Below are 23,520 nucleotides of genomic sequence, written 5' to 3'. Positions count from 1 at the left end.
TGCATGAGGTAAGTGTAGGGAAAACACCCTAGGAAGTAAAATTATCTCAAATTAAATATTTAGGGAATTATAAAGAGTTGTTTAGATTATGACCGAGCAACTGATTCGGCCAGCGTTCATTTGCTCGAGCCGTAATAAGCTCTTGTAACGGATATAAATATCCAACAATCGTGAAAACACTGATTAGAGCACGGTAACTTGATCACAGTTTAAGACATTAAATCATAAAGCACATAATACAAGACACTTTCCTTTTAAAATCTACAAGAGATTTTATTTATTCTAACACAAACTAATCTAACACAAAGGCACGCACATACACACACACACACATTCATACATGTTGCAGTAAGAAGGAAATGAGATAGAAAGAGTTTTGAAAGAGAGAGAGAGAGAGAGAGAGATCTGGTTAACCGAATTCCTATAAATGCATTTCAAAGACCAGAACGAACCATGAATCATTCATTTAAATGCACCAGTTCAGTTTTCATCTGGAGGTACTTGCTTGCGTTGACTAAGGTGAATTTCCCTCGTCGTGCAGAGAGGGGTTTCCCAAGTCAATGATTGGTCCAGATCAGGTCCGTGTGGAACGATGAAGGAAGTCTCTTTGTCGCTGGAGTTGAAGCGGCAAAAGTCGTTGGTTGAACTTTGCGGCGAAACTTAGGACACAAGACTTTCAGCGGTAAAGGAAAATTAAGTAAAGAAAAGAAAAGTGAGTGAAGGTTGGATGGCTTGAATGAGCGGCTTGTCTGTTCTTCTTGTTACTCCATTGTTCTTGGTACTTGTCTTGGCTTCTTTTCCCAGAACAGAACCAACTCCTTTCTCGTTTACTAACCAACTTCTCTCGTTCACTATCTTGCAATATGATCCTTTAAACTTAGTTGTTTGTCACCCCTCTGAGGAGTCCTGGCCAATCAGACATTGTTCTGTTTCAAGAGGGCCTTCCTCTGCCCCCAATAAAACATAAGTGTTACATCCTGTTTCTGCTTCAGCAGAGAGTGCCATTTTAACTTAATTTCTATTAAATGGGATACAATACATTTTAAACAGATTTCATTCAAGTCAGGATATAGGAAAGGGGGAAAGAATCAAATTAAGTCCAAATAAGGCATACTTTCAGTCATTCAGTCAAGAGTTAACACATTTACATGAATTGTGAGTGTTCTAAAGCCTAACTGTTTACAGGTAGTACTTGTGGACACATAATGCAAAATGTATGTAGTTAAAAGATGTTTGATAAGTCCGTTAAAATTGTTGGAACAATTTTGAAGCAGATTTATTTGTTCAACAGTCTCTTTGGCTTTCCTGTGAAGTAAGGAAACAAAAGGGTCTGGATTGTCTCTCTGTCTTCTTGGGTGACCCTTTGGTATGTTGCTTCTGCTATCAGGAAGCATGTGTCGTAAAAGTAATCAGCCTGGCTTTATCTGCAGACGGGCCGGAGCCGGAACCTCAATTCTGAATTAGAATTATGTTTTGAAAGAATCATCTGAATGATTCATTTGTCTGGTTCGTCCACAGTTCCTACATAAGGCCTTAAAAACATCAGCCAATCGTTTGTGTGATCATCGCATAAACGATTGGCCCTCTTGCTTGTCAATCACTGATATGACGTTCCTTGTGAGAGACGTGCGCGCTCCAGTAACTTTCCACAGGTGCCGCATGCAATGTTTTTGTCAGGAGTAACAACCTCAGATTATGAGTTACCTGCTGTGAGTCCGACATAATGAATCCACTAACACGACACAGCGAATGCCGGTGGTAAACAAACACTTGTGTTCCAATACTTGAGTTTTGGGAGGCGTTCCCTCGAAATGATCTGTGAAGGAGGGGGGTTGTTCTTACACATGCGCTCATTTCAAAAACTCAGTAACAGTCTTTGATTTCTCAGTTGTTGAAAACATCCTTGTAACACAGTTCGTAAATGTGGGAAGAAGGAGGCGGGAACCGGCGAACATTCAACAAAACTTTAATCCAAAATAAACAAAGAACAAAACGAAAGTAATGTCGGCAGACCCTCGCGGACGTCTGCCGGCCACACAAACAACAAAACCATAACATAAAGTCCAGGCCTGGTCCTCTCTCGTCCTTCACTGATGTCACTCCTCCTTTTATGCCTCCGGAGCTCGTCCGCTCCCTCACGGCTCTCGCCCGCCCTGCTCGTCACAATCCTCTATAGCACCTTTAAGATTATTACTTTCACTTTTACTTTGAGTAAATATTTCTATAAGTACTTGTACTTTTACTTGAGTACAGTTTTTGGATACTCTACCCACCTCTGACGATTGCTGCTGAGAATTAAGATCGCTGGATAAAGGGCTGAATTTGGATCTGTTCCTTGCAAAAATATGGATTCTAAAGATTTGGAGTACAGCGAAAAAATAAAATTGATGTCACTTGTGAATTTATGTTGTGTTTTGGTGTATCTTATGGTTGTATTGTCAGTCGCTGCATAGGAGAAAACGTCTTTTGTGTCTCACAGCAAACCAACTAAATATTACAAAATGGTTGTCTGGCTATCACCAGACCAAGCTCAATTTAAAATTGAACATTGGTCTGGGGAGTCTGCTATGTTTTTCTACTGCACAAGAGGCGTGATCAATGAGCATTATTCACACAATTGGATAGTCCTTCAACCAATCAGATCAACGATCCGGGTGACGTACAGTAGGTGGCCATCCAAAACGGTGTTTCTACCGCCGCGCCTGCCGCCGCCGCCGCGTCGCAAAGTGCATTTGCAGCTTTTGACCGCTGAGTGGCGCTTTAACCACATGTTATCCAACAAATTATCTTTATGCAAAATGTAAGATATTTATCACAAATACATGTTTTATTTATATTTTAAACTCCTTTAATAAAACAGCATGGATTTTTGACTCGCACATACTTTGTTATTCGTTACCTGTCCTTTATTTGACAGATAACTACTTAGGAAAAATATAGCCCATCTGTTTGGACACTGATTAATAAATTGTTGCGTGTTTCATGAATTATATCCCTTTATTTTAGTAAAACGTGAGTCACTGAATAATTTCGCACCCATTATTAAGGCACGATTTAGCTAAATCATTGAAACTAAAAAGAATGGACGGATTAATAAAACGTCATAAAAAACTGCAACTCCTGCAGCCGCATTTAAATGCAGGAGTGTAGCCTATTCTATTCCTTAAAATATCAAATATCAAATTCAGAAACAACACATTCCAGCGGATAGATCACCTCTTATTTAACACAGACCTACAAATTTATTATCGAATTGAGATATTTCTTTCTTTTTAGGTAATTATTCGCTGAGTTTAAGTTCACTTTTGAGACGTTTCAGTTTCTCGCAGAGAGACAGCTAAAAGCTCACCCTGTTTTTATTTATTTTATTGTACTAAAGCGCAAGGTTTTGTTGTTATCGTGAGCGCACAAATAAAAGTAGACCATTTGTTTTCTTGTACTAATCTGTAGGCTATCGCCAAAAATGACGGAAGGCCTGATTTAAGTTGTTTCTGTCATGAGGAGAAAATCCATCAGAACGCGCCGGCGCTTTCGTCGACCAGAGGGATAAAAATGTAACCAATTTAGTTTCATATTTATATTTAAATATTGGGCTATAGCCTATTTTTTTTTTTTTTTTTTTTTTTTTTTTTTTTAAAGATGTCACCAATGTTGATCATTGAAAAGTGAATAGCATGACGGATGCGCAATGTTGGGAGACAAATGCAACGGGTCAGACATAAGTTTGACCACTTTATTAAGTTTTGTTTTATGTAAGTCTTTCTTTAAAATGAATTTCGTTAGAAATTTTTTTTTTTTTGTAGAAATTGTATCTTAATTTCAATCAATGTTTCATCAACCAATTGCCTATATTTAATTAGGAAGAAAACCATGAGCGTCAGGAGTGGAATGGAAACGAAACCATGTTTCCGCGGCCTTTGAAAAAGGCTGAAGCAAGAAGTCTTTCTGTTTTTATTAAATATCTTAAATACATGTCTTTGTTACTTAATTAATTGATAAGATGTTTCGGTCTAACAATAGGCTATATTTTAGCTGCTCTAAATTCTAAGTTAGACACAAATTTCAAAACTAAATTCATGTATTTACAGTAAAAGAATAAAGAAATAGCCTAACTCTAGACTTATATGCTATTTACGTTTGGGCAATATAATAATAATAATAATAATAATAATAATATCTCAGCAAAGACCGAACATATTTATTTGTGTCGGCACACGACCGCTAACAGTATCACAGCGCATCAAAGCTTGCTGTTGTCTTGGCTACCTTACATACGGCGATGGAAACAACAGTGAATTTAGCACTAGTTTCTGTGGTATTCTGCTTGCATTTTTGGGCTTCAGTTGGATGCTTTATTTTTATCTTTAGTCAATTGAGTTTAGTTCTAAAAAAAGCAAAGGCTAAATAGTAAATAATCTGCGCCGGGGCCCATCATAGGATGGGGGGTGTCCCGTACGCCCATGATGTAATGGTAATACATCGCTTACAATGGGTTCATGTTAACTACTGTATGATTATCAGACAATTTTAATGTGTTAATGTTTCAACTATAGCTATGTAACAATCTGATAAACTGCAATTGTGCAGTTTGTATCCATTAACATGCTCATAAACATTACAAAAAGAAATGTCATGCCATAAGCTACACAATTACGAAGAAAAAAAAAACAAAAAAAAAACGTTATCCCAATAATCAACATTTTGTTATTCAACAAGTGCTAGGCTATTAAGATAAACGTTTCTGCTGTAGAGTTTGCGCCTAATCTTACTCTCCACAATGGACTACACAATGCATATGAATATATAGGCCTATTTGTATTTTGACTGCAGTTAAGAGCAAAATGACGAGAACATGTTTAACATTGGAAGTTTAAGATTCTTTATTAAATATTACTGTGTGCAAAACATATAGGCATCTGTACATTGTACTTCTATAACATCATAACATAAATCATTAAATTATAGTTCAGATGGACCGTACAAACCCAATCTTGTTTTTTGCTATTTATTTAGACATATTTATTTATATCAGCAGACCTGTGTTGATTCAGTTAATTTCAGTAACTGCTGATGCAAACTGTGGTTAAGCTGTAAAGCAGCTCGAAAGAATTGACCAAGATATGTAACATTATGGTTCCGTATATTATTAGAACAATAACTGTACATAATCTGCCATCCAAATAAAATAAAAATGTTAAAGAAAAACAAACAAAAACAACAAACCGATTGTGTTCCATTTATATATAAATGTATATTTTTTTACATTATCTTGTGTGTATAAAAAGCACTCACCCAACCTAACAGTGCTTGACAAGTTTGAGATGGGGGAAGGGCGCTTTGTTTAAAATGTTTGTCACCAAAGCCATTAATCCAGAGGGCAGGAGACTCAAAATATTAGCCTAAGCTATGCGTGACAGGCCTTTTTGCAATCTTGGTGCTTTTTGTTAATTTTAACATCCTGATCTGATCATATGAAATAAGCTGACGAAATACACAATTGTTAGACTCTGTTATGAGTATTTGCAGTAAGTTTCTTTATTTGTTTGTATTATGGAGATTTGCAGTGTTTTGCAGTTTTTCACGCTCCACTCCAGAAGTTCCGAATGGGATCGACCCTCCCCCGCGCGTTTGCCAGCGTCTGCTGCTGCCGAGCAGAGTATGTGCGAAGTTTTGACTGGAGCAAGGAGGGATTTTGTAAAAGTCGGAGCGTCGTGTTTTTTTTTTTTTTTTTTTTTAAATCTGCAAGATATGTTATGAGTTTGGCGTGTGGTAGGAAAAAAAAGTTTGCACAATAAGCCACTACGCAAATGTGTGTCTAAGTAGACCAGCTAAAATATATTGTTCGACCAAAAACATCTTATCAATTATTTAAGTAATAAAGACATGTAATAAAGTAATACATAAATTTAATTAAAACAGAAAGACGTATATTGCTTCAGCATTATTCAAAGGCCGCGGAAACATGGTTTCGTTTCCATTCCACACCCTACGTTTGGTTTTCTTCCTATTTATCAAATATAGGCAATTGGTTGATGAAACATTGATTGAAATTAAGATACAATTTCTACAAAACGAAATTCACTTTAAAGAAAGACTTAGATACTATAAAACCAAACTTAATGAAGTGGTCAAACTATGTATAACCCGCTGCATTTGTCTTCCGACATTGCGCATCCGTCATGCTATTCCCTTTTCATAATGAACATAGGTGGTATTTATTCATTTAAAAATAACAGGCAATAGCCCAATATTTAAATATAAATATGAAACTAAATTGGCTACATTTTTATCCCTCTGGCCGACGAAAGCGTCGGCGCGTTCTGGTGGATTTTTTCCTCATGACAGCTGAAACAAAAACAGGCCTTCCGTCATTTTTGGCGATAGCTTACAGATTGATGCAAGACTACGAATGGTCTACTTTTATTTGTGTACGCTCACAATAACAACAAAACCTTGTACTTTTGAATAATAAAATAAAATAAAACAAACAGGGTGCGCTTTCAGCTGTCTCTCTGCGAGAATCTGAAACGTCTCAAAAGTTAACTTAAACTCAGCAATAATTGTACCTAAAAAGAAAGAAATATCTCAATTCGATAAGATATAACTGTTAGGTCTGTGTTAAATAAGAGGCGATCTATCCGCTGGAACGTGTTGTTTCTGAAATCATGGCCAGTGCTCGTTGCTGCTGTTATCAGTTCTCTTGGCGCTCGTGCACACGCACAGTTTTCACACAGACAATCGAGCGTTTCGGTCTGGTAAAAGCACAAAACAAAATGCACACAATGTGTCCTTGCTCTTGATGTACAATCACAGATGAACACCTTTAGTTTTAATTAGTAAATTTGCCTAAATATTTATTCCTGCCGGTATTTTAGCCTGCGACATCAAAATCACTAAACATTACATAGCATATATAATAGCCCCCCAAAATATATATATATAATAATAATAATCAAGAACAATTAAAAAAAAATCAAGAACAATAGCAGTAAATAAGAATTATTGCTATTAATGTGGTCTTAATCATGGACTGTTCTGAATGAAAATATTACAGAATGAAAATATTAAATTTATAATCCGTGTGTGTGCTCCTAATATATAATATATATATATATATATATATATATATATATATATATATATATATATATATATATATATATATATGCCTATTGACTGTTTAATGACAATAGCATGCAGTAAGATTTTGTGTAAAGGTCTTTCTTTTAAATTTTGATGCATAGAGTAGCCTAAGACTATCCCACGTTTTGAAATTAACTCTCACTTTAAATTTTCTAATGGTTTTTAAGGATGTTAAAAGGTTATACTGTAATGTTGTTGTTTTACTTCGTCCTTTCATCTCCGTTTACAAACCGACATTTTATCATTACAGTCACTTTCCAATCCGTCCCTTTGCGCCACCTGGCGGTAGTTTTTTTACATGCGACTGAATTTCAGTTAACGCCGCGGCCCTGCGGCGGCGGTATGCGCGGCGGTAATACCCATTTTGGTTGTCCACCTACTGTACTTTGCAGAGCGACGCGAAAACTCCAGACAGGTTTAGTTTGTATTGGTTTGTAGCACTGATCAGTGGTTTGCAGAAACAGCAATGGCATCGAGCGATTTTTGCAGGTTGTTTGCTTCGTCGAGAGGTTAAAAAGAATTTAATTGAAGGTCGTGCTTGCCGTCACTTCTCTATCGCCATCGTGTTATACCCGCCAATAGCGGGTGTGATTGGTTCCCGCAAAAGTGTAACAGAAGCAGTAGAGGTTTCCAGACTGAGTTGCCGGGCGAAATCAAATCGCCGGCAGATCAGGCTGGGTTTACCCAGTCTAACAAAATGGTTAAACAATTACAGAAATGTTATTCATTTTAAGGTTTTAGTCTTAAAACTTTAAAGTGTAGTCTTGTTTAACTTTTAAATGTTCCTAGAGTACATTCAGAGCTTGGCAAAACTGCCTTCTCTTTTTAGGCTCCCTGGTTATGGAACGAGCTACAGAGAATAATGTTGGAAACACTCCCCTCTTTAAAAATCTCTTATAAACCAATCTACAGGAAGCATCTGCATGTTTTTAAATAACTTTTGATTTGTCATTATATGAGTGCCGGGTAAAATTTTATGTAAGATTTGTTAGTTTTATGTGTTTGTTTGTTGCTTTATGTGAAACTTTTTGTGCTTCCATTTTGGCCAGGACTCCCTTGAAAAAATGATTTTATCTCAATGGACTATCCTGGTAAAATAAAGGATGTATAAAAAAAACCAAAAAAAACCAAAAAAAAGATTGAACTGGCTGCTTGAAAAAATTTAGGCCGGGACTTGATTTTGTCCATGGGGAATTTATTGGATGATTGTGGTTTGCTGTTGCTGCAGTGACAGGTTGTCCCGCTCTTGCACCAGTAAACACATCATTAGAAAAGCGAAGAGATGTCGCTGCAAGAGGAAGGGGAAGTTATTTTGATTAAAGATTATGAAGCACATTAATTTAAAAAATAATTTTGTGCACTAAGTCATTTACAATAAATATACCATTTTATTCCATGAAAAAATGGTCCATTTTGTTTTGACTTTAATGTAACTTGTTGTGATGTTTGGAAACCATAAACAACACCACCTTGTTTCTACATCACTCTCATATGTAAATAGCGTAATGCATTACTGCCCACTGATAGCCATGCTAACTATGATGGTATGCAAAACATGTACTAGTTGTATGTATGGTATATACCATCTAGGCTTTAGTCTCTTAGATATCCCAGTTTTCCCTGATCCTCTCTGTATGTCTGTCTCTCTCTCCATTTCTCAAGCGTTGGGTGTACCCAGCAGTGCCGTGTTGCTGTTTGAGCTGGAACTACTACAGCTGCAGAAGGGTGTTCCTGAGGGCTTTTTGTTCATCTGGCTGCAGGACAGTCCTGAGCCACTGTTTCCTGTCATGGATATGAACCAAGACCAGGAGGTACCACTGGAGGAGGTATGTTCTTTGCTGTCTGGCCTATTAATGTTAATGGAAGCATTTCTTTCTAGGTATACAACTAAGCAGCCCATGGATCGATACTTCATATAGGCCCCCCACAAACAGAGCTTGTATTAAAATAAAACTTTACTGAATATTAAGAATAAATGTAATTAAAAATGATGTATCTAGTCTACTGAGAATTCTTGTTGTTACAAGCGGTGCTGCAGCAGGGATGAGGCAGAATCGGTACTTCTACAACACAGGGTATTTATTAAACAGTGTGCAGGGAGTGAGTCCAATATAAAGGGTGTGTAAACGACAAAGACCAGGTGCAGGGAATCCAGGGAGAGCCGGAGAGATGATGAGGGAAGTGCATTCAGGTGTGGAACAGGGAGGATCATGGGAAACGGAGTCCGGGACCGGCGTGACCATAACACTTGTGATATTAATATGTCCAAAAATGTCTATTTAAAACCCAGTTCACGGGTTGTTTATTTTAGCAAGTTTGTAATCATTTTGTTACCATAAGAAATTCTGAATGGTAAGTGAGTGTTGCACTATAAATATTAATCATCTAACACTCCTGGGTTGATGACCTGGGTTGTAATTTTTAATTTTATTCCATTTTTTGGTAACACTTTATTTTAAGGGTCCAGAATAATGCATTATTAAGCATTAATTAAAGCTGCTGTCTGTAACATTTTTGGTAAAACATTATCCAAAATAAATTTTTGAGCAAGTACATAACCAGCCAGTGTTCAAAGCTATCTCCTTACCTTAGCTCGATTCACAATGGTAAGCTTGTAATAATGTTTTCTAATAAGAGCAGTGCAGGTGGGTTTCTGCGGGAAATTCGTGCATGCAGCTGTTTGTCTTTGCATCATTGCGTCACGTCTGTAAACAGAAAGTAAGAGAAAAGTAACAGAAAGGAGTCCCAGCTAGTAGCTATATCTGAGAGGATGCTGCTTGTAGTGGATCATTTATAGCCTTTTCTCACAGCAGCTGAAATAATTAAACTTATCATTTTGATGGCGGATTGTAATCCAGAAAGATACAAATGACAATCATCAGTGACAACTGGATTCACCTGTAGTCAAAAGCAAAAGAAGTCAGACTGTGGAGTGGCTACATAAATTTAAATCCACAGGTAATGCTAATACACACTTAATACACACAGTCATGCAATGCTGATGTTGTTAACATTAAAAATTTGAGAACAAAGTATAACAGTAATAATAATTTCCATGATTTGGCATTGTTACAATACAGACGGCACGGAGGCAGATGTAAAAGCAAGTATGGCAGTTTTATTGATATCAGCAGAGATCAGGTGAGTAAATGGTAAATGGAGAGTTTGATGAGATAAGAGAATGATACTGTCCTTTGTGGTTTGCAGATGGAGTTCTTGGAGGATAATCCAGATGACTGAAGACGGGGAACACTCACACACACGGAGAAGCACACAGGAGGATGACTGGAGACACTGGAGACACTGGAGACGTTGGAAGCAGGTAGCAGATAGGAGTCCTTAAGGTAAGTATACATTAGTCTGTGATACGTACAAGACCGGACAATGACTGTGTGTGTGAGTGTGGCAGATATAGTGCTGGTGATTGCTGTGATGATGACGTGCAGGTGGCGGTGATTAGAACTCCAGTGATTGAGTGCGTGGGTATTGCAGGGAGGTGGAACCTGACGTGTCTGTGACAGTACCCCCCCTCCCACGGCCCGCTCCTGAGGGCCGAAGACCCCAACGTCGTGGTGGCCGACCTTGAGGGCGTGGGGCAGGTCTGTCCGGGTGGCTGGCGTGGAAGGCTTGTAGCAGGTTGGGGTCAAGGATGTCGTTTCTCGGGACCCACGACCGCTCCTCTGGCCCGTAGCCCTCCCAGTCGACGAGATATTCCAGGAGACCACCACGGCGCCGGGAGTCCAGAATTTCACGAACCTCGTATGCAGCTCCATCCTCCAGAAGAAGTGGAAGGGGGGGTTCGGCGGCTGTCATGTCAGGTTCTGTGGAAGGAGAGACAGAAGGGTGGTGAGGTTTTAACAGGGAAACATGGAAAGTGGGATGAATCTTGTATTGTGGAGGGAGCTGAAGACAATACATGACGGGGTTGATCTGCTTGTTGATGGTGAATGGGCAAATGAAGCGGGGACTTTCTGCCCTGGCTGGTTGTTGGGAGCGTTGGAGCGACTAAGGTCGGCTGTCATCCTGCATCTGCACAGGGCCCTCTGCAGCTGATGGTGGGCTGAGTCCCATACCCTCTCGCTCTACCGGAACCAGTAGTCGACAGCAGGAACGTTGGAGGGTTTCCCGTCCCAGGGGAACAGTGGGGGTTGGTAACCGAGTAAGCATTGAAAGGGTGTTAATCCGGTGGAAGGTTGATGGAGAGAGTTCTGGGCGTACTCGGCCCAACCCAGGTACTGGTTCCAGGAGTCCTGGTGGCCATGGCAGAAGGTACGCAGGAAGCGGCCGATCTCCTGGATCTTCCGTACGGTCAAACCCAGGAGGTACAGAAAGGCTTTCCAGACTCCGGAGATGAACTGGGGCCCTCTGTCAGATACGATGTCCTCGGGGATTCCATAGTAACGAAAGATGTGGTTGAACATTAGTTCTGCAGTGGTTAGAGAGGTAGGTAGACCTTGAAGAGGAATTAGTCGGCAGACTCTGGAGAATCGATCCACTACCACGAGGATGCAGGTGTGACCGTCTGAAGGTGGGAGATCCGTTATGAAATCCACTCCCAGGTGTGACCATGGTCGCTCAGGAACGGGCAGAGGATTGAGCTTGCCGGCCGGCAGATGATGAGGGCTCTTGGAGATGGCGCACTCCCTGCAGCCCTGCATGTACCTTCTGACATCCCTGGCCAAGTTGGGCCACCAGAAGTGCTCTTTCAGTAGCAAGAGGGTCTCATTGACCCCCGGGTGACCAGTGCCAAGTGATGAGTGAGCTGCGTGGATTAGTGGAGTGCGTCGTGTTCGGGTGATGTATTGGAGATCTTGCGGGCAACCCGGCGGAGTGTGGGTGGAGGCCTTGGAGGAGGGCAGAGTTTCCTCGGACCACTGGATGGGACTCACGAAGAGGGATTCTGGAAGAATGGGTTCTGGAGTTTCATTTTTCTCGTCAGGAGCATGGAGACGGGATAAGGCATCAGCCTTGAGATTCTTGGAGCCCGGACGATAGGAGATAATGAAGTCAAATCTTGAGAAGAACATAGCCCAGCAAGCTTGACGAGGGTTCAGTCTTTTAGCAGCCTTGAGATACTCTAAGTTTTTATGGTCTGTTAGCACTTGGAAAGGGTGTTTGGCTCCCTCCAACCAATGCCTCCATTCCCCCAACGCGAGCTTGACGGCCAGGAGCTCATGGTCACCGATGTCGTAGTTGACCTCCGCCGGGTTGAGCTTACGGGAGAAGAAGGCGCATGGATGAAGTCTACTTGGCTGCCCCTGCTGATGGGAGAGGACCTCTCCCACTCCTGTGGTGGACGCGTCCACTTCCACGACGAAAGGAAGGTCAGGGTTAGGGTGGACGAGGAGGGGAGCGGTGGTGAAGGCGTGCTTGAGGGCTTCGAAGGCTTGTGTGGCATCTTCGGACCAGGACAGAGACTTGGGCTGATAACGAAGGAGGTTGGTTAATGGACAGACGATGGAACTGTAGCCTTTGATGAATCGGCGGTAGAAATTGGCGAAGCCTAGGAAGCGTTGGAGTTCTTTTATGGTTGTAGGTGTGGGCCAGGATCTGATGGCATCTACGTTCCCCTCGTCCATCCGGATGCCACTGTGATCAATGAAGCATCCCAAGAAGTGGACAGATGACTGGTGGAAGGAGCATTTTTCCGCCTTGAGAAACAGTTGGAACTGCCGTAAGTGCTTGATGACCTCCGCAACGTGGTGGCGATGTTCGGCCATGCTCCGGGAGTAAATGAAGATGTCGTCGATATAAACCAACACGAACTTGTGGAGAAACTCCCGGAGCACCTCATGAATGAAATCCTGGAATACGGAGGGGGTGCTGACTAGTCCATAGGGCATGACCAGGTATTCGTAATGGCCGGTGGGCGTGACAAAGGCGGTCTTCCACTCGTCCCCCTCGCGTATCCGTATGAGGTTGTACGCGCTGCGGAGGTCCAGCTTAGGGAACACAGTGGCACCACGGAGATGTTCCAGGGCTGCTGGGACGAGGGGAAGTGGATAACGGAATTTAATGGTGATTTTGTTGAGAGACCAGTACTCTATACAGGGCTGCAAGCCTCCGTCCTTTTTAGCCACGAAGAAGAAGCTGGAAGCAGCAGGGGAAGTAGACGGGCGGATGTATCCTTGATTAAGGGCCTCTTCAATATATTCCTCCATGGCCTTCTTCCTCCTCGGCACTGGCTCACCCGGTAGCAGATCGATGGCACAGTCCCATGGCCGATGTGGAGGTAGTTTGGAGGCTCGTTGCGGGCAGAAGACGTCGCTGAAGGGGGCGTAACAGGATGGGATGTCGATGGATCGCTTCTCGATGGGGCTCTCGATGGAGGTAGCGCAGACAGTGATTTCCTTTGGATGTGGAGAAGGAGGAACAGGAAACCCGGAGAAGCAGTTGGAAAAACAGTGTTCGCCCCAGATGATGGAGGGAATGATGGCACTCACCAGAGGTCTTGGAGGGTGGATTGGGCATGCGGAGAGCTCATGCCCAGGAGAACCACAGTAGAGGCATAAATTCAGGGTCAGCCTTCGTTTACGTTCGGTACGGGAGAGGCGAGAGTTGTCAAGTTGCATGGGTTCGCTGGCTGGTTCTGGGGAGCTGACGGGTTCGGACCGACGGAGGAGGGAGTGTGGAAGTGGCTGGCCCTGGTATTCTTCGAGACACGACTACATACGAGTGCCTACGCGGATGGCGAGTTGGACGAAGCGTTCGAGGCCGATGGTGTCCTCGCATTCAGCGAGATGCAATCGCAACTTCGGCTCCAACCCCTGGCGGAAAGAGGTGATGAGGGCTTGTTCATTCCACCCGCTTCTTGAAGCCAGAGTACGGAACTGCAAGGCATAATCACTCACTGAGTTAGATCCTTGTTTCAAATTATAGAGTTTCTCACCAACTGATGAATCTGAGAGGGGTTTTCCAAAGACTTTGCGGAAATGAGAGACGAAGGCTGAATAGGATTTCACCACGGAGCCTTTTGAATCCAGAGTGCGTCCGCCCAGCGGAGAGCTTTACCTTGCAGTTGTAAGATGATGAAGGTGATCTTAGCGGTGTCAGTGGGGAAGAGTTGCGATTGCATCTCCAGGACCAGCTCACATTGCAGGAGGAATCCATTGCAATCCTCCGCCGATCCTGAGTAGGGCGCCGGCCTGGCCATGGGACTGGCGTGCATGGTTGGAGAGTGAAACGAAGAAGTGAACGAGGAAGCGGCGACAGGTGCTGGTGACGATGGTTGTGGTGGAGTGAGTGCTCGCCGCAGCGCATCTACGAGGAACGGGTGTGGTTGGCTCATGCTGATATCCTGTCGTTTTGTGGGTCCGGTCTTCTGTTACAATACAGACGGCATGGAGGCAGATGTAAAAGCAAGTATGGCAGTTTTATTGATATCAGCAGAGATCAGGTGAGTAAATGGTAAATGGAGAGTTTGATGAGATGATAGGAGAATGATACTGTCCTTTGTGGTTTGCAGAAGGAGTTCTTGGAGGATAATCCAGATGACTGAAGATGGGGAACACTCACACACACGGAGAAGCACACAGGAGGATGACTAGAGAAAAGTAAGTTGGAAGCAGGTAAGTAGCAGATAGGAGTCCTTGAGGTAAGTATACATTAGTCTGTGATACGTACGAGACCGGACAATGACTGTGTGTGTGAGTGTGGCAGATATAGTGCTGGTGATTGCTGTGATGATGACGTGCAGGTGGCGGTGATTAGAACTCCGGTGATTGAGTGCGTGGGTATTGCAGGGAGGTGGAACCTGACGTGTCTGTGACAGACATGATCCAAACTAAGTGATTGTTAGATTTGATCACCATTGGCAGCGCGATTTATTGTAGGCCTAATGCTTTTTTCCTCAGCTGGTCAGAACAAAAGTAACAGACATATTACTTACTTATTCAGATGACATTTTCTGGTGAAAATTCTTATTTTGGTCATACTTCCAAGATGTAGAATATGTGTTTCCAAAGTACAGTATCCACACTGATGTGGTGACTGACACCAAACATTAGATTCATCCGCACTGAGGAGTCGTGCCAATGCACAACACACGTAATGGTAATAATTACGCATATAACTGCAATTCAAACAGAGATGGCGACAAAGAGGCAAAACTTATGAACTGCAGCTTTAATGATGAACTTGTTCACAAATAAGCATTACTTAAGAATTAACACACTAGTAATTAATGATAACTTTACATTTTAAGGGTCCTGAATTATGCATTAGTTAAGCATATATAAGCTAGTAAATAATGATTTACTTGTTCACAATTATGCATTGACACAATATCAGTCAAGTCAAGTCAGGTGACATCAGGTGGCAAACAAGTGGCAAATAGGTGTTAAAATGGAGAAAAAAAAACCTTGGGAGAAACCAGGCTCAGTCGGGGGGCCAGTTCTCCTCTGGTGAACAGTGCTTTGTTAAAATCAGGTTGCTATCATAAGTCTGATAGAATTGCAACAATCAAAGTATTTATTTCAGTTCCATCCAGTTGAGGATCGTATTCATCACGCCGGTATGGACGGTTTGTTGAGGAACTGTGCTACTGGCTGTCATGTCGATGAGGCCTTCACAATGGATGAGCCAGTTGACTCGATCTCTGCTGATACTTCAGGGCTGCGTTGTCGTTGTGTCCAGTTGAGGATCGTATTCATCACGCCAGTATGGACGGTCTGTTGAGGAACTGTGGCACTGGCTGTCGTGTTGATGATGTCTTCACAATGGATGATCTAGTTGACTCGATCTCTGCTGATACTTCAGGGCTGCGTTGTGGTCGTGTCATGGCACCGGTCCTTGGTCTCAGCTTGATTACGGTAAACCTCGGGATAAACAGAAAAACGAATATTAGCGTAGATGCTATTCTTTTTCTGATGTAACGAGTACATCTGGTGTTATAGGAAGTGTTCCTGGTTCCGGCTGACCTAATTTATGCAGCCTAATAATCCTTTAACGGATTTGAAAATATAAATTGATAATGTGTTATGTGTATGCCAGGTTAAAGAGATGCGTTTTTAGTCTAGATTTAAACTGACAGAGTGTGTCTGCATCCCGAACAATGCTAGGAAGATTGTTCCAGAGTTTAGGTGCCAAATAGGAGAAGGATCTACCGCCTGCAGTTGATTTTGATATTCTAGGTATTATTAGCTAGCCTGAATTCTGAGATCGCAATAAACGTGAAGGACTATAATGTATTAAGAACTCACTTAGGTACTGGGGAGCTAAACCATTTAGTGCTTTGTAAGTAATTAGCAAGATTTTAAAATCTATACGATGTTTAACAGGAAGCCAATGCAGTGACGACAGAACTGGGCTAATATGGTCATACTTCCTAGTTCTGGTAAGAACTCTAGCTGCTGCATTTTGTACGAGCTGTAGTTTATTTATCAAGCGGGAGGAACAACCACCCAGTAGAGCGTTACAGTAATCTAGCCTTGAGGTCATGAACGCATGAACTAACTGTTCTGCATTCTTCATTGAGAGCATATGTCGTAATTTAGATATATTTTTAAGATGGAAGAATGCAGTTTTACAGATGCTAGTAACATGGCCTTCCAATGAAAGATTGGTATCAAAGAGCACACCCAGGTTCCTAACTGACGACGAAGACTTAACAGAGCAGCCATCAAGTGTTAGACAGTATTCTAGATTATTGTGTGAAGAAGTTTTCGGTCCAAAAATTAGAATCTCTGTTTTTCCTGAATTTAGTAGTAGGAAATTACTGGTCATCCAGTTTTTTATATCAGCTATACATTCTGTTAATTTAGCGAATTGGTGATTTTCATCAGGGCGCGAAGAAATATAGAGCTGAGTATCATCAGCGTAACAATGAAAACTAACGACGTGCTTCCTAATGATATCTCCCAACGGTAGCATGTACAGAGTAAAAAGCAACGGTCCTAGTACTGAGCCTTGCGGTACTCCATATTTAACTTGTGATTGATATGACATCTCATCATTTATTACTACAAACTGATAACGGTAGGGATAAGTATGATTTTAACCATGCCAATGCAAACCACTAATGCCAACATAATTTTCAAGTCTGTTTAGAAGAATATTGTGATCGATAGTGTCAAATGCAGTGTCTGACACAAGACTGTAGTAGACGGTTGCATGGTTATAATTTTTCCTCTAATATTATCAATCTTGCAAGTAAAGAAGTTCATAAAGTCATTACTGCTGTGCTCTTTGGAAACATCAGAAGTTGAAGCTTTATTTCTTGTTAATTTAGCCACTGTATCAAATAAATACCTAGGGTTGTGTTTATGTTCTTCTAAAAGAAGAATCTAGCAGTTTTTAAGACCTTTCTGTACTCAGTCATTTTCTCTCTCCACAAAATGCGAAATACTTCTAGTTTTGTTTTCTTCCAGCTGCGCTCCATTTTTCTAACTGCTGTTTTTAGGGCCCGAGTGTGCTCATTGTACCATGGTGTTGGATTAATTTCCTTAATCTTTTTTAAACGCAAAGGAGCAACTGAGTCTAATGTGCTGGAAAAGACAGAGGCAATAGTTTCTGTTGCAATATCGAGGTCTTCTAAGCTGTCTGGTATGCTAAGGCGATGAAACTGATCAGGAAGATTATTTATAAAGCAATCTTTAATGGTAGAAGTGATGGTTCTACCATATTTATGGCAGGGAGGCAGTTTAGCCTTTTTGACTAAATGTAGTATACACAAGACTAGATAATTATCTGAGATGTTGTCACGCATCAATATCGATTCCATGTGACAATATTAGATCTAAAGTATGATTACAACAATGAGTGGGTCCCGACACGTGTTGTCTAACACCAATAGAGTTTAGAATGTCTGTAAATGCCAATCCTAATGAGTCTTTTTTATTATCTACATGGATATTAAAATCACCAACAACAAGGACTTTATCTGCAGCTAGTACTAATTCTGATAGAAAATCGGCAATCTCTTTGATAAAGTCTGTATGGTGTCCTGGTGGCCTGTATACAGTAGCCAACACAAATGCCAACTTACATAATGTTACGTAAAGCACCATCACTTCGAAGGAATTATATTTGAATGACTTCTGGCTGATACTGTAAATATTACTATAAATTACAACAACACCTCCCCCTTTTCCTTTCTGTCGAGGATTGTGTCGATAATCATAACCTTGAGGACTAGACTCATTTAAAGTAATGTAATTGTCCGGTTTTAGCCAGGTTTCTGTCAAACACAGCACATCTAGATTATTGTCTGTGATAATATCGTTTACAATAAGTGCATTTGAAGAAAGTGATCTAATATTTAACAACCCAAGCTTTATCATTTGTTTATCATTATTATCTCTATTTTTTATTTGTTGAACATCAATTCAATTTTTACCATTTAATGGGTTTGGAAGTTTTTTGTTTTTACTAATTCGGGGTACAGACACAGTCTCTATGTGATAATATCTAGGTGCAAGAGTTTCTATGTGTTGGGAATTATCTGACTTCTGTAACGTGAGGCAGCCAGCAGACGGTCGGTTTAGCCAGTCTGTCTGCTTCCTGTCCTGGGCCCCAGTTTGTCATGTTTTAGTTCTGAGACTATGTGCCATATTACTAGAGAGAAGAGCAGCACCATCCCGGGACGGATGAATACCACTTCTTTTCAACAGGTCAGGTCTGCCCCAAAAACTTTTCCAATTGTCTATGAAACCTATATTATTATTGAAAATATAATAGTAACTTTATATGTTAAGGCCATATAAATTAATAATTTATTTATTTAATAATAATGAAGAAAAAAAATCTATCAATAAAATAGCAATAAAATATATAAAAAAATATATTAAATCTTATAATATTTATATAAATGTCTGTAGTGAGTGTGTTGGTAGTACTGTCCTGCTGGAGGCTCTTTCTTCGTGACAGGACCTCACATACTTGGCGGCCAGGTTTGAGCCTGAGATTGTGTTTACTGAGTCTGTACATGCTCAGGACTTTTCTAAGTTTAGGGTCGCTCACTGTACTCAGGTGTAGGGACCCGTTCGACAGACGTTACCAAATGGCTTTATCAGCCAGAGGCATGATTGAACAAAGCTTCATTTGGTCCAAAAGAGCCATTTCCTGACAGGAAACACCTAGCCTTAACAGAAGTGATGACGCGACTTCTCTTAACAAAGGACTCTGTCTAAAGGACTTCTTTGCTCATCAGCAATAAACTAATCAGAACCTACCACGTGGGTCTGATCACATTAAATCTATTGATTCTCTCACAAAACCCTCTTGTATTATCGGACAGAACAGGAAAACACCCATCAACGGATTTAAAGACGAATCTGTCCTATCAATACCTCCCTTGTTTGAGCAATCCATCCTGACCCGGTCACTCGTGACTCCGGTCAAAGTTTAAACTATGCTTAAGGACTCAATGTTGAATCTCAAAAGGGACAATTGTCGATTACTTAAAGTATTAACTATATCCAGGATAACATTTGCTATGATGTGATTACTAATATGTTGGAGTCAATGCATTATATGTTTGGATTCTCGTACGCATTTTCTTTCTCTTGTAATCATTGTTTTTAATTAGGTCAGTCTAGTAATATGTGTGTAAGAAGTGTGTCATGTTTGAGCTCTAAATACAGAGTTTATAATTCTCTGTAATTCTGTGTGAATGAAACATTGAAATTCAGTATCAGGAAAATATTAAGAAACTTTATATTGTTGTTAATAAAACAGGAGAATGTTCTGCAGATATCACGCGATGTGATCAATAGACAATAGACGAGGCGTGTCTAATCTCCGTAGCAACGTCTCATTGGAGGATCGCATCTGAAGGATGGAGCCAGAATTGCTCCTTTAAAACTATGCTGTCCGAACAAGCTAACGTCAGAAAATATGAAATAAGCTCAGAGTCAGAAGTCAGAAGCTGGAAGTCAGAAGTCGGTCAGAAATACTTTGACCACGGCTGAAAAGTTGCTTGGGTCATGCTGAAAAGAAGAAGTTGAGAAGATCCTTTATCGGGGCTGATTTTCCATCTAACAGCCGCCGATTTCAACTACGAGCCACGCCGCTGATCATTCAACAGCCGTCACATCCAGACTCCAAAACCCTCTGCAAATACCTGACCAAAGTCTCCCAAGAAGAGAGCCGCTCAAGCCAGACGCTCAGATCAGAACAGCAACATCCTTCAAAGCTTCCGCGCCACCCACAGGGCTTTCCCGAGAAGACGTCACCTGAAAGACAGCCAATCCAGAACGGGACTCCACTGTACACGAGTCACGGAACAACCCGATTACCTCAGCTGTCAGAGCAAACGCAGGTACAAGCAAACTTCTCTCTCTCTTGCTGGAAACTGGTGAAACTCCTTTAAACCTAAAGAATCAAGCCAAAGCTCTGCTTTTGTGATTTTCCTCAGGTTATGAGTTAGCACTGAACTTGTGACTTTTCATAACTCATCAACTCTGCGAATGTGTGTGCATGTATGTATGTGTGTGTGTGTTTAGCCTTAGTTTCCTGTAATCATTAGAAGTAGTCAATAAATCTTGTTTTGATTTTCACATATACGAGTTTCTTGTGTTGTGTGTCAAATTACTGCCTAAGACTTAAAGATCAAGTAAGGCTACCTCTTGCTTATAATAATATAATAATTATAATAACAATAACCATAATAAAATATTGTTACTGTTGACCACAGAATAATATTTTATCCAGAATTGGTAAAATACTCTAACCTCAATTTTCGCTGGACGAATAATTGATGAAGTGTTAAATATTAATTCTGAATCATTTACAGTGAATCATTTACAGTTGATTCAATTCTTATTCCCTTTAACAATTAAATTGAGCTAATAAATGACCTAAAGGTTACCTTACACAGGCCTATTCATATTGTCTGTTTAGGGCCAAATAGCATTCAAATTTACTTTGTAGGGTTGTTGCGTCTGTCCAGTGTTTTAGGTATTTTTCTTTTTGTGTTTTAATTATTTGGTTTTGTCTGGCGAAGTTTTTATTCTCAGACAGACATGTTGTGGTTTGTGTAGTAAGCTCTAAGACCAATTGGCCAAGGGCATTTCTTTCTGGTGTTAGCTCTTGGTAGTTCAGGGCTTTGTGATGGAGGGTCTGTTAATCACTATTTTTTAGGTGGGTATAGAATTTAATGCCCTTTTTTTGAATTGTGATTATAAGTGGTGCAATCCTATTCTGCTCTGCAGGCATTATTTGGGGTTTAGTGCTGTACTCGTAGCAAAACTTTGCATAGTTCGGTCTGCAGAGTCTCTATTGGGTATTTTGGCACACATCAACTGAAATGTCTAGTCAGGCTTCTTCCATTCCATAGTCTCTGTGTCCTAAAAAATAGAAGTACTGATTACTGTAACTGTAACACATCCTTTTTTACAAAATGGAAGCAGACAGAAACTCTATCTATATGTAAGGCAATAGTTACAGTAGAGTACACTGAGGTACACCTACCTGTTTTCCTCCCTGAAGGTTCTTATGATCGAGGCAACGGTGAAGCAACTTAAGTTTGGCTGAACTCATCGCCCAGCCTTCCTCATAGTCATACAATGGACAAGGACATGGTCAACTTGTGGCATGAATTTATGTAGGCTATAAACGGACTACAGCACACCATGGTCGCGGATCAACGTCGTCACCACCAAGCGTCCTCAAACTTTATTTAGAAAACAACTCTATTTAAAAACATGCTCACTGATTATGATCTGCGCTGTGTATGAATACTTATCCACTTTTTCATGAGAAATGCTGTCCAAATGTCCTGTTTGTCATGATGACGTCTAAAGTCCCCGCCAAAGGAAGTAGTCCCTTTTAGCAATTTGTTAGCAACCGCTGATTTTAAGACACAGTAAAAGTATTTAGAGGCTTTGTTAACCACAGACCTTATTTCAGGCGATTTAACAAAAACCCATTCAAAAAACCCATAGTCTTAACGGCGTTGGAACCGTAAGTCCTAAAATGCTAACTTGCTTCCGGGTTTTGCCTACAAAAACGCGTCATCCCTGGGGCACTCTATAGTGTTTATAGTTTAGGGAAATGGGTGTGCTTTTTGATAAATGGCATTATGGTTTTGAAATTTTATTTCAAAAGCCTAGTTATTGTGTTTCGAGAAAAACTGTAATAGCGCAAAAAGCTCTCCGTGCCTTGTTTCTCGGGTTGTTCACAGCTTTGTTAAAATTCCCTGTGTTGCTAATATTTATGCCAGGGTAAGTGTAGTTCTGCGTGTGCTCAAGGAGCATGTTATCTAATTTAAAACGATGATGTTGTTCTTGGTGGCTGGGTCTTTTTTGGGGTTAACTGACAGGGCCTGTGACTGACAGAAGCTGTGCAGGAGGTCTAGATGCTGCTGTAGACCCTCTTTAGCTGGAGACAGAATCACCAGATCATCAGCAAACAGGAGACATTTGACTTCAGTATCTAGTAAAATAAGACCAGGTGCTGCAGACTTATCCAGAAGCCTCGCTAACTCGTTTATGTATATATTGAGCAGTGCAGGACTTAAGCTACAGCCCTGTCTCACTCCATGGCACTGAGGGAGGAATTCTGTGTGATTGTTACCAATTTTAACAACAAATTTGTTGTGTGCATTGATTTGATGATGTCATATGTTTTTCCTCCGATGCTGCACTGGATTCATTTAAGAAAAAGACCTTCATGCCAAATGGAGTCAAAATCGTTTTTGAAGTCAACAAAGCATGAGAACATTTTGCTTTGGTTTGGTTGATTTGCTTATCGATTAAGGTATGGAGAGATGTGCGATATTTTGGTTGGAAGCCAATTTGACATTTGCTCAGGACATTTCTGTCTCTGAGAAAATGGGCTAGTCTGCTGTTTAGGATGTTGCAGAAAAGTTTATCTAAGTTGCTATTTACACATATGCCACAGTAGTTATTAGGGTCAAATCTGTCTCCGTTTTTATGGATTTGGTAATTAGGCCTTTATTACAAATGTTGGGGGAATATACCTGTGTTACAGTTATGTTATGTTCGTTTTAGTTTTCATGGACTTTTAGTTTGTTTTCATATGTCACATGTCTTCCTTTGTTCAGTTTTACCGCCACCTTTTAGTTGTCATGGTAATTCATTCAATCATCACAGGTGTTCATTATTAGTTCCCTCTTTTGCTATGTATTTAAGTTCCTGCCTTTGCACTCTTCAGTTGTCTGGTATTGTTTGTGTTAGTGACACATGTTACGCTTTTGGATTATCTTTGAGTCTTCTAAATGAAACTTGTTGGATTTTTGTACTCTTCTTCATCTTCATTGGAGCTATTGTAACAACCTGAACTAAGATAGATATTGAAGAGCTTGAGAATGGCTAATTTGAATTTGTGGTCTGTATATTTTATCTTTTCATTTATTATGCCATCAATACCACAGTCTATTTGGGTTTTCAGCGTTTGTATTTTGTCTAATAGTTCAGT

General features: G+C 40.7%; 1 protein-coding gene across 2 annotated transcripts in view; it reads left to right on the top strand.

Annotated features, from left to right (window-relative positions):
• fkbp10a (FKBP prolyl isomerase 10a) overlaps positions 1-23,520 on the top strand; it is a 179,581-nt gene that overhangs the window by 142,400 nt on the left and 13,661 nt on the right. For both annotated transcript variants that reach the window (XM_067411835.1, XM_067411834.1), the window contains one exon: positions 8,806-8,969. In XM_067411835.1, the coding sequence (XP_067267936.1) occupies positions 8,806-8,969 (164 nt within the window). The remainder of the gene's footprint in view (positions 1-8,805; positions 8,970-23,520) is intronic.

Source organism: Chanodichthys erythropterus, chromosome 15 (genome assembly GCF_024489055.1).
Source record: "Chanodichthys erythropterus isolate Z2021 chromosome 15, ASM2448905v1, whole genome shotgun sequence".
Classification (NCBI taxonomy): Eukaryota; Metazoa; Chordata; class Actinopteri; order Cypriniformes; family Xenocyprididae; genus Chanodichthys; species Chanodichthys erythropterus.
This window is presented reverse-complemented; position numbering and strand designations above follow the sequence as displayed.